The sequence below is a fragment of the Hylaeus volcanicus genome, chromosome 2 (genome assembly GCF_026283585.1).
Source record: "Hylaeus volcanicus isolate JK05 chromosome 2, UHH_iyHylVolc1.0_haploid, whole genome shotgun sequence".
NCBI classification, from domain to species: domain Eukaryota; kingdom Metazoa; phylum Arthropoda; class Insecta; order Hymenoptera; family Colletidae; genus Hylaeus; species Hylaeus volcanicus.
This window is the reverse complement of record NC_071977.1, coordinates 22,898,266-22,909,824: the sequence shown is the minus strand read 5'-3', so window position 1 is coordinate 22,909,824 and position 11,559 is coordinate 22,898,266. Positions and strand designations below refer to the sequence as shown.

General features: G+C 45.7%; 1 protein-coding gene across 1 annotated transcript; it reads right to left on the bottom strand.

Annotated features, from left to right (window-relative positions):
• Window positions 1-991: 991 nt before the first annotated feature.
• LOC128872306 (serine/arginine-rich splicing factor 7-like) lies at window positions 992-2,203 on the bottom strand. The gene is made up of 2 exons (XM_054114865.1): window positions 2,060-2,203; window positions 992-1,501 (listed from the first exon to the last, which is right to left on the bottom strand). The coding sequence occupies exons 1-2, from the start codon at window positions 2,201-2,203 to the stop codon at window positions 992-994; spliced, it is 654 nt and encodes a 217-aa protein (XP_053970840.1).
• Between the last annotated feature and the right edge of the window lie 9,356 nt (window positions 2,204-11,559).

The window sequence follows — 11,559 nt, the reverse complement described above, 5'->3', positions numbered from 1 at the left end:
ATCCTTTCTAACCCACCTTGACCCCACCGCTGGAAGAGTTATGGCCGTTGGTTTTATTCGGGCTACCTCAGTCCTGGACCCTGACCCTCGTTCGCGCCTGAAACGCATCCGCCGATGCGTTCTCGTGGACGGCCGTGAAAAGTTGCCCCTTAAAAATCGACGAAAGAGAGAAATCCGCTGTGGGGAAATGTCCGGTCGAGAGGCGATTGGCTCGTTCCCGCGGAGGCGCAACCTGGGCTTCGATATTGATCGTAATTCTTCCGCGTTTGATTAGAAATGCCGCGGAATTCCTGAAACTGGCAACGTTGTTGCAGGATGTATCACACCTTCTTCTTGCGAAACTTCTTGGAAAGTTCTGCGTTGGCTAATATAGAAACTAATACATGGAATGGAACGTGTTAGAGTCAATTCTCGTCCTGGAAGATCTCCGGAGGAGCTAGTCTGTGCCTCGATGTTACTCCGATCAAGGAATCTATAAACAGAAGTGTGTGAGGTCTTATATAAATCAGGATCTCGCGCTGAAAAACCTATCGAAGGCTCGTATAACCATTGATTTCACGATCCAAGAAATACACTTCGATATTAACACATTCTAGAAGAGGATAAAACAGTTCTGGAAAGTATGTTTGGTATTCCAAGTATAGCAGGAGCCTTTGTACAATGTTTAACGATCCCAGAACAACTTACAAACCGTAATGAAAGCAGCTGTATCTACATACGATACTAATTTATTAGGAGACCATATCAAACGAAATAAGTACATATGAAATACATCATTCTATAAAAAAACAGGTTACAAATATATAATACAAAAGTGTTCGTAAAGTGTGCACGATTTTTATCCTAGGTGACGAGCAACGCGCCTCGAGGTATCGTCGTTTCGCTTAGAGATATACCGCGAGGAATTTCGAGCGACGCTGACAACGTGCTGAGAGATTGTCGCCGCTAACGATGCGCGCGAATGAAGCATAAAGCAAGTCGCCCGGTCGCATTAATCTTGATCAGGGATCTCCCGTCGATCGTCCATCGCGCCATCTCGATCGCTGTTGCCCGATGATCGACTGCGACTCTGGCTGCGTTCCCTGCTTTTGCTTTGCCTGCTACGGCGCTCGGCGTCGCTTTCCTTGTCGCAGACGCACATGTCGTCCTCACGGAGTTGTGGTTCCATCGTATCGTGACTCAAGGGCTGCATGTCCCTGGTCCTCTTGGTGCACCTGCACCTGGTGCAACCCATCCGTTTCGTCCTCGCGGTTCTCCCTCTGCTCCTCCTCCTACGGGATCTGCGACTTCTCCTACGCCTCCTTCCGCGGCTGCGTCGTCGACCCTTTCGGCGTCTGCTTCTCCTCCTGCTTCGCCTTCTTCCTCGTCTTCGTCTGGATCTCTCGACTGGCGCCAGGTTCGACGCGAGCTGCGGTACGTCGGCCTCCGCGTTCAGGAAGTAGTGGCCGTTGTTCTTCTTCAGGATGCCGTAGTCCAGGCCGCGCTTCAGGGCTGCCTGCATCTAGAAAGCGAAATTTTAGCGGTCACTATAGGAAATTTTATCGAGGACGCGAGTTGAAGAGAATGTATAGTATAATAGCCACATATAATATAGTATAATGGCCATTTAATGATGTCCATTCAAGTATTCTATTTAAGAAACTAATAATATAAATATATTTTTGTATATAGTATATAGCCACATATAATATAGTATAATGACCATTCAATGATGTCCATTCAAGTATTCTATTTAAGAAACTAATAATATAAATATATTTTTGTAATAGTAAAGTTCGTGAAGTATCAATAATATAATTTCATTTAATCGTTGCCACAGTATTATAAGAAACTGGCGCTATAATAAATACTATGCCAATTAAAGATCATTTTATAATGTCTCAACCACTGACATTTCTTTCCACATATTTAATAGTCGTAATAGGGGACATATTGATCGAGGAGAATATAATTTGTGGGGTTATTAACTTGTTGAGCGATATAGACGCATGTATGCATCCAGAGAAAGCTACGTGGACTATCGAATATGTGTTTGTCAGTCAAAAATGAAACCAAGTACCTGTCTCTGTATAGACGTCTCGGGAGCGCTATACTGAGCCATGATGTAGCTCATGATCTCCTTCGATGTGGAGCCCTGAGCCTCGCTCAGACTTCTGATGGCGTTGACAACACGAGCCGACATCTTCGGGACCTGTTTCCCCATTTTTCCCAGCTTCTTCTTTAATTCCTCACTTGGTCAATCCGAGTATATCTTAGCACTTTTCAAAGAGGACTACGACGATTGGAGTTTCTACGCGTAATTTTGGAAACTTCAATTCGTTCGGGGAATTATCACAAAACAATTTTGAATGATTTCACCAAAATCATCGTGGCGCCAGACAATAGCTAAATTCTTGCCTTGATGGCGATCTCAATGATAATAGACTGCTTTGTTTGTAGCGGTCTCCATGGTTGTATTTTGTTCGTCGAGAAAACTCGATTCTGCTCGAGGACGTGGTTTCTTGGCAAACATGATTCCTATAATCAGAGGAATACAATAAAATTCGAGACGGTAAACAATGTCTGTGTCAGTGGAACTTCGAGGTTCCGTCACATAAAAATAGGAATCAAAGAAATAAATTTCAATGGTTGCTCAATAAAAAAAATGATGTCCATCCAAGTATTTTATTTAAAAAACTAATAATATAAATATATTTATGTAATAGTAAAGTTCACGAAGTGTTAATAATATAATTTCATTTAATTATCGCCACAGTACTCTAAGCAACTGGCGCCATAATAAATACTGTGCCAATTAAAAACCACTTAAAAATGTCTCAACCACTGACATTACTTTCCATACATAAGTGTAAAAGTAATCTAATGTCACGAAATGATACCATAATTCTTTCATAAGATCGAGGATTATCCCCCCATGCGCGGCAACCTGGCGTTGCCAAACGATTTGGAAGAAAAGTCACGTATTCGAGTAGCGCGGTTGTTGCGTCGAATTATCAGCGGTGAAAAGATCGGCCAAGAAAAATGTAGTCGTAACGATAGCAGCTAAACGAATTACGACAAGTGTATTAATTACACCGATCGATGATATTAAATGTCTCAGATGGTAAGCCCGGTTTCTGATATTCCTTGTCATTCGTCGTTCTTTTTCTACAATTTTTTTGCGCGGTGTCTCTTTCATCCATGTTGCGTTCGATCGCCGCACCAGCATCGTGTCAATTCAGTAGAACGATCGCTTGATTACAAAGTATGTTGCAAACGCGCCTATCGCGAGTATGACAGGCAGATAAATCGGAAATTATACAGACTGCTTATCAGCATCGGACAATGTTCTCTCGAGATCCGGTCTTCCTTAGAAAGTTTACACGTTTCGATCAGGTTTCCAGCGTCTCATTTTATATCAAAATGAAACGATACTTCTTTTCATGCGACTAAAAACTGGAGATGAGAAGCGAATATACATATATACATCCGAACCAAGATAGTTAACGTACTTACCGTTATTCGTTACGGATGCTCCTTTGCATTCGAAAAATGTATTATACTACCGTACACGAGCAGAAATCAAAAATTAAACCGCTATTTCGTACTCTCTTTGGATAATAAAGTACGATTTATAGAAAATGTGGAGTAATAGACTGTCTAATAAACATTAGGAATTCTTCGGCAATCGGCTCGGATCCGAGTATTTACATATATGTATATTATGAATCGCAGGTAGCTGACCAATCTTTCCTGTTTACCTGTTAAGTAAGTCTGTATTCTGCACATAATTTTGCAGAATAGCAGACGAGGCCATTGGTGATGCGGTAAGATGCCAATGATCCCTGAGATGGCGAAATCATGCTGACGGATAGTCTATGCTCGTCGGTGGATCGAAATTGTGTTCGTACTAAGTTATTTAGGTTAGTCGACGTTCTATTAAGAAATCCCCGCAATTTCACTGACGACGCGCGAGCGGGACGATCATTAAGACAGGACCCAGGCGAAACGACACTTGTTACATTCGGTGTTCGCGAAAACACGGAAGACTTGCAGCTGGTTGGAGGTTGCCGCGCGAAATTTACCGATTAATTTTTTTCCACCCGTGCTCATTAGCTGCCCTTAATGGTGTCGGCGGCGTTAAAAAAAGGCCGCGAGTCCGAGTCACTGCTGGAACGCGTGTATCCCGGGGACCGAGACATCTCGCCACCTCGTCCGGTAATTGGATAGTCGGGGATGCCGCGGTTTACAAGAATAACGCGGCAATTTAGCCGGCCACTTAGCCTTCTACCTGACCAGAACCGATTCCCCGATTCGTTAATCAGCACCAGGTGTCGCGACGTTGCAACCCGGCCGTGTCGTACACCTGCATGTAGATGCTCGCGTCTATACGCCAATGATTATTTATCAACGTCGCGCTTAGACCCGGGAAACGACGGCTCGACGTCCCGTTTAAGGCCTCTTATTGTCGTCAGCCGGCACACGCTTCGATAATCGTGCCCGTGGCTTCTCGTTCCCCCGTTCTTCTCGATTTACCGGCTGTCCACCTCGATTCCAACCGCAACGACGTTCTTCTCGACACCGTCGAGTTTCCTCTTCAACGGACGAACGAAATGGTAATACACGCGGGACGAATGTGCTTGGAAAAGAGTCTTCGATGATGGAAACAGTGTCATGGAAGGGTTTGGCAAAGTAGCACTCTTTATACAAGGGTTACTTGGTCGGTAGGAAGAGGATAACCCTCTTTTCTTTAATCTTTCTTACAATCTTATAATGTAGCATTTATTCTAATATCTAAAGATTCTACTATATCGCAGCCGATTAGCTCGCTACTTCTCGAGACGAAGGTTTGTTCGCAGCCAAACTGTTACGGAGTGATAATGCCTAAACTATCATGGATACAAATAAATCTTACTGGAAAAAGTTAGAAGGTTCGAGGAGGCCCTATCTTATATGACTATTGCTTTTTTTTGGTCTAGATCGTGCCGTTTATATTTGTACCTTGCGATTAAACATCAAATCCTAAAGCATCTATCAAGCATCATTGTAGCATTAACGTCCAATTCTTTCGGAACCTGTTGTACCTGGTGACAAAATAAAGTGATCCAGGGGTCCTGTTGATCGGGTGGAAGAATATCTTCTGGCAGGACCTCGCATTCCCTGGCCGATAAAACCGCCACCAGGATTCGAAACGAACTCGCGAGATATTGCTTCATCGAGCAGCCTCTGTGCCCAGGGTGGTGTGCAAAAACCCGACCCTCTACGGGAATAACTTGGTAACGTCACGGTGCGCGGCGTCCAGGCCGATTACCAGCCCTTTTGTCGACCAGGTCGTGGACGACGCCTGTTTCCAGGAGACGAACGAGCTCCGCCCGGTGACAGCGGCCTAACAAATGTTGCACGTCAGGATAATTACCGAGCGGAATTTGCCTCTACCACGGGAGCCGCGACGGTGGATGGGCAAGGTTCAGTGGCGTCGCCAGGGACAGCGACAGAGGGGATGCACGATGCAACATTTCTGCGCAGGTATTCTCTAGAAATTTAAAAATTAATATTTCAAGAAATTTAGTTTCTTACTTTATGGATGTTCTATGTATGAACTCTAGAGCTCTGATTCGGTTTAATGCTGAAATACTCCTGTATGTGATCGTCTTCATTTTATTAGAATTGAATTCCATTGTGAATTCCATTCACATGTATTTGCGTAAATTTCTACGTGTCATTTGAGTCATTATAAATTACTATCAATGTACCTCGTGCAACTGTAAAGTTTAAGGTTGAAATGTCAAGAATTGGTACATGACTCGTCCCTGAGGATTCTCTTGGTAGGGTAGGGGGTTCGTTGAAGCTCCCAAACGTATGCCATGGAGTCTAGCGACGCCACTGCGTAGGCAAAGAGCTCGCGGGCCCCGATGCACCGTCGACCGCGGAGAATTCCTCTGTTCCACGCGAACCTCTGTGTGGGGGAGCCATCACCCCTCGCCGCAGGATGTCCGACTGGATGGACACTGGTCATCCGAGCGTGACGATTCCCTGCCAAGACATTTTTACACCTACGCGTGTTCTTGCCAACCCGCCTGGCAGCTCTAATCTTGCACACTTCGAGCCACTTAATGCCGCCGTCCCTCGCGATTTTTCGCGTCTCGGAGACAATCGAGTCCGAGAGGTTCCTCGGTTGAACGATCCTCGATGACAGAGCATCCAGACCGCAACGACATTGGGTGTTTTCTTTGGGAACTGCTGGGAGCTTGATCGCGGAGAACGTCCTTTAGAATGAGACACTTTTTACCTTGCGTAGAATGCAACGAGTCACGGGCAAAACCAACCGTGGGTGACTAGCGAAGTACGTACACGATTGGAGTCAGTAGTTTACTAATTTGATGGCTGTTGCCTGGACAGGTGCATGCGTCCTGACTATTGGGACACTTAACCTGGGTGGATCGATTGTAAAACACAGTTATCTCACATTTGGCCTGGTAATTGTGATGACATTGTGTCATATATTATGGCGAGCTGAATTCCTCTAAGTAGCTTTACAAATCGTGGTAAATATGTACAATTGAACATGTATTTTAACTTAATCTTCAACTTAACACGTTCACCGGTAATTTTATACAGAAGCGTCTTCATGTTACCAGCTATTATTTCGTAGTCGAATGTGATATTAACTACCGAGTGATATAAACCTAAATACTGAGATGGAGTTTCATGGATTGAAATACATAATGCAAGCGCAAAAGCGAGTTAACATTTCACTGGGTCAACAATGTGTTAAAATGTATAAATATAGGAGGTGCAGATCTATAGTAGACGAGTGACATTTAACCAGTGTTAAGAAACAGCAGATCTCTTCATATCAAATAAAAATTTTTAATTTCGCTAAAAAAAACTATCAAAGCAAACACTATGGACACCCTCTATCAAATGTGATCGCAGTATCCATCGTGCCGACCTGCAGTTTTGACATTCGTCGATATTTAGACGTCCTTTTGATCTACCTGGCGGACGATGGAGCAAACGAGTTTACGTGGAGAGCACGACGCGTATCGGGACTCGAGTCGGGGGTCCGAGGCTCTATTAGAGTGGATAGTGGCTCTCGGCCGGATAGAGGCGACACGCGAGAGACGGCTGCTAGCCAATCACCAGCACTGTACCTGTGCCGCGCGATGATTGCAATTGGCTGATTAACGACCTTCCCGCGTCGCGGCCTGCCACCGCCACCGCGAGTCGCGTAACACGAGCGAAGTCACCGTTTTGCATACTCGATTGCACAGGTGAACCCGTATGCGCCAGCCGTGTCTATCCGCTGTCCATTATCGTTGCGGTTTTTCACGACGTTTGATCGCCATTTTGGATACATTATCACGGAACGTTGGGCTCAGGCCGCGACAGAAATTATCGCTCAACCGTCGGGGTCTTATGAATATTCGTGACGCAATTAATAATTAATATCGGGGATAAATCACCGTGTTTCTTATTCATTAGGTTGACCTGGGAACGATTAAAGAAGGCACGTCGATGGAAATTATTCGCGCCAGAGGTACCGATCGCCGTTTATTTGCAATGCTGTCCGCGGTTCTGGTTTTTCCTTCGGCCAGCCTTGTTAGATCGTTTTCACCTTGCCGAGATCTAACGACCAATCGAAGCTGGATTTTCCCTGTAGCGCCTGGGCCTTGGCGGTGGCATGAAGGAGCGTTATTCACTGCTGCGAGGTAGGAAATATCGAAGATTAACCAGTCGGCTGTGATTGACGAGTATACTCGTCATGCGTAAAATGTAGTTGCCATTGGTTATTTAAGAGTGTGTTTCACATATTAATGTGAGTAGCAGAAGTATAAGTGGCACGATCTTTTGGAAGGACCTAATATATAGCCGTCTTTGCGATCCAATATTACTCTGTGTTTGACGAATGTACCTGTAGTTTGATTCTCACGGCACATAGGTGCGCGCTCTGAAAAGAGAACGCCACAGCCGATTGGTTAAACACATCTGGTAGAGACTCAATATCGAACTTGTTCACTTCAAAACATTCCCTTTGCATAGAACTTTTCGCAATCGTTTCACCCTGTTCCAGCAGGCAAATTCGACGACCCAGTTCTACTAACCGCTCGCAGGACGAGACCCACTAAGTCAAACCACACGCTTCCAGGAGGTCTAGCGACCACTTCGGGTCGAACAAATTGTTTAACGACACGCCAGTTCCGTAGAAACGTAATTACAAGGTGGGAACGAGAGTCACCACACAGCCGTCACCCTCTCCAGGTTAAAGGAGCTGGTCCATCCACTAATTACGTCCGTTCGGGCGCCTTTCTAATGGATTTCCCGCTAATTAAGGGAGGTAGGAGGGAACGTCGAGGCGATCGTTTATCGGGGCAGCTTTCGCATACGAGGCTCTCTCAGCCCTTCGATACAGAAAAATTATCGCCGGTCGTGGCCGTAATTATCTCGAGGCTACCGCGATACGGTGCCCACACCGTGTAGATCATATTTCTTGTCGGCTTCTGCCTTTCTTCGTATATATACTCGCCTGCCCGCGAACGAGTGAGACGTTCCGTAGCCGAGTGCATTAATCTCCGGGGACGGTTGCGTTAATGTAATCGTTTAATAAGTCCGGTTTATTAACTGCGCCCGCTCTCATCGACATTAATTCACCCTTTGCCGCGATACCCCGTGCACCGAAAATCCGTCAGACGGTTGCCGAGTCGCGGAGAACGAGGACGAGGGGTGAGAGAGAGCAAGGCAGAGGTATCACGGTGGCGTTCCTTTGCTCGCGTGCAAGATGCACCGACCGTGTGCATCGGCCACGTATGCGTACCGTTCCGAGACTCAAAGGCTCCCGTGATCAAAGGACACGGCGGATTCGAGGAACCGCGGAACAGGTTTAACGCGCCCAAACTGTTTCCCATGAGCAGAAAAGAGCCCCTGGTCCGCCACGTCGGGGGTCTGAATCCGATATACGGACGCGATTCGACGGATGGCGAGTCTAGGAGATCGTAGGGTAAGACACTTCGAAATGTGAGAGATTGGGTTGGCGTGGATCCTCTGGTGTCGTCGCCTATGAGGTCAAGGTTGTAGAAATTATTGTTTGAAAGGGTTAGTTTCTTGTATATGTAAGGTAAAGATATCGATAGTGGACTCCTCTGAGGCAAGTGTTTGTTTTTCAGATGCTTTATTTCAGTTAGAATCACTCCTGAACGTGGGTCATCTTCTTGTAAGCGGTGGCCGGTGCATCTTTCCCAAAGGACCTTACACGTTGATACCAATTATGAAACATCAAGTTTTGAAAACCTAAAATCCAGAATTTAAACTATCTCACAATACACAACAGCAGCCTCAATTCATTTGCCTCGATTTCCAAGCGTAATCTTAGACCTCGCGCGACAAGTGTCGCGAGGGAGCTCCAGACGTTGTGCTCCGTTTCTGGGGAAACGAGGGAAGTCTGCGGGTCCCGAAGAGGAGGGAGCACGCGATGTCGGGAATTTAATAAGACGGACAGAGGAAAAGGGAAATGGAGAACGTTCGGACGAGTCGGAAAGGGAATAAGAAGGCACGATCCGCGCCGAGCAGTACATGCGAGCAGGTGGATGAGAAGAGGCGAGAACACGAAACTACTCGGGCGGCAGCCACGGGTTTTCTTGGCCCACCCGCACCAACCACTCGTCTCGATGTCACGTGTTTATAAATAGTGCATCAACGTAATGCCAGGCGGCTGTAACCACGGGGAAAGATTTACGTACATCGTGACCACTATCCACGGTCTGAGACGCGCTGAACGCGGAAAGGAATTCCGCGATATAATAACGAGGGTGTCTCATCTCGTACCTAGTTAGGCGTTACCGATGACCGTCCGAGATTTCGCGGCTGCTTCGGTTTCTTTGATCCAGCCGAGAGGTTGGGCGTCGAGCGTTCTGCTCTGACCGATGCCTTCCACGAAATGAAACCCCGATTCTACTGGCGACGACTGTTTATGCTTTTCCGGCTATTTATTCCACCTATTTATTCCATGGGCTCGAATGTTTGCTCGTTTTAGAATGAATATAAAATCCTTCGTAGTCAGAGGTTTTTCCTTTTTTCAAATGAGTCACTTGGTTGACTTCTTCCTTTAATATAAATATGCAGTACTATTTAAATACATAAGTAGCCATCTTCTTTTTGCTGATATTTTCTAGCAATACTTTTTTTCTGAGTTTTATTCGAGTATGTATTCGGTAGATATATTCTAAGAATTTAAACAATTTTTAATTGTAATCCAGATCGTGCTTTTTGGGGACATTTAGGTCTTCGGTGTCTAGAGTTGATGTCACATACGCGACATCCGAGGCGGGATAATTCAGGCCACACGTCTTGCGGGCGGACAAGTAAAATGCGTTTCGGAAATCGCGGCTTACGGCTGAGACGGTCGCACTTACACGCGTGACAATGAATAATTCTGTCACGTGTCACAATTAGGCGTCGACCGCCGGACGAAAACAATCCATTTTTCACGCTAATCCGCAGTCATAATTCCGAGAACAGTCACAGAAGTATCGTTTCGCGAGTCGCGAACCAATAGTTGACCGTTTTCGAGAATATCGTCACAAAAACACATCCATTTTATGTTTTCCATATTTTTGTTATCTTTATCTTTGTGCTATAACTTGTGAAATACGTAGCATTACATCTCTAAAATCGCACATACAGATTATTTCTTCTTTCTCAGGTTTCATAATTTCGTACAAATTGTAAAGAGTTCTCTTTGTTTCAAGCTTGAGAGCTTCATTATTGATAATGAAGATTTTACATTTTTTGCCACGGTTATCTCATCATAGAGACAATTCAAACAAATTGCGATTGACACCAGATGGAATGGCTATCGAGAACTTTTTTTTGGAGAGTATCCACGTATCGAGCGTTATTTGGAGCATTTCTTCCCGTATCTTCTCGTCGCATTCGCGAGCGACAAAGGCGACGCACGTGGTCGCGAGCTTGCCACTCTCTAACAAATGGCGCTCGAAATTTTCGAAGTTTCCAAACGGTATACGCGCTTTGTCAACGTAGCGAAATATATTTCACGGACCCTTAGTTTCCCGGATGCGCGGTTAGCTATTTCTGCGATCCCGCGACAGCCGTGTCTGGTGCGCCGCGGCCGCGCTAGCAACGTCATGCCATTCTGTAAACGCGAGCGAAGCATTCGCTAGTTCTCGCCCGAGATTCTTATCACTCGTTGTGCAACGCGATCGCCCCCTCTCCTCTTTCCAACGTGGAATTTATCGTCGAGTCTCAATCTTGGCTTGGTAATCGAATCAACGGACCTGGAGGCCCGACGAAATTAGTCAACGTAATGAAACATCAAGACGCGGCTTGGCGGGAATGCAGCGTTGAGTTTCTGGTGACGTCGTCCGTGGAATTCGAATTGGAGTGGAAAGCGAACATCGAGAAATAGTTTTCGAAGCTCCGAATGTTCGAATGAGAGAAGGACCGAGATGTTGCTCCACTACGCGTGGGCGTGATGGTGCGTTTTCGAGATTACGAGGCTTCGTCTTCTCGACTATAAGTCGTGTTTCAAGAAAGTTAATTATTTTATATCGAGTCTCGAGAACC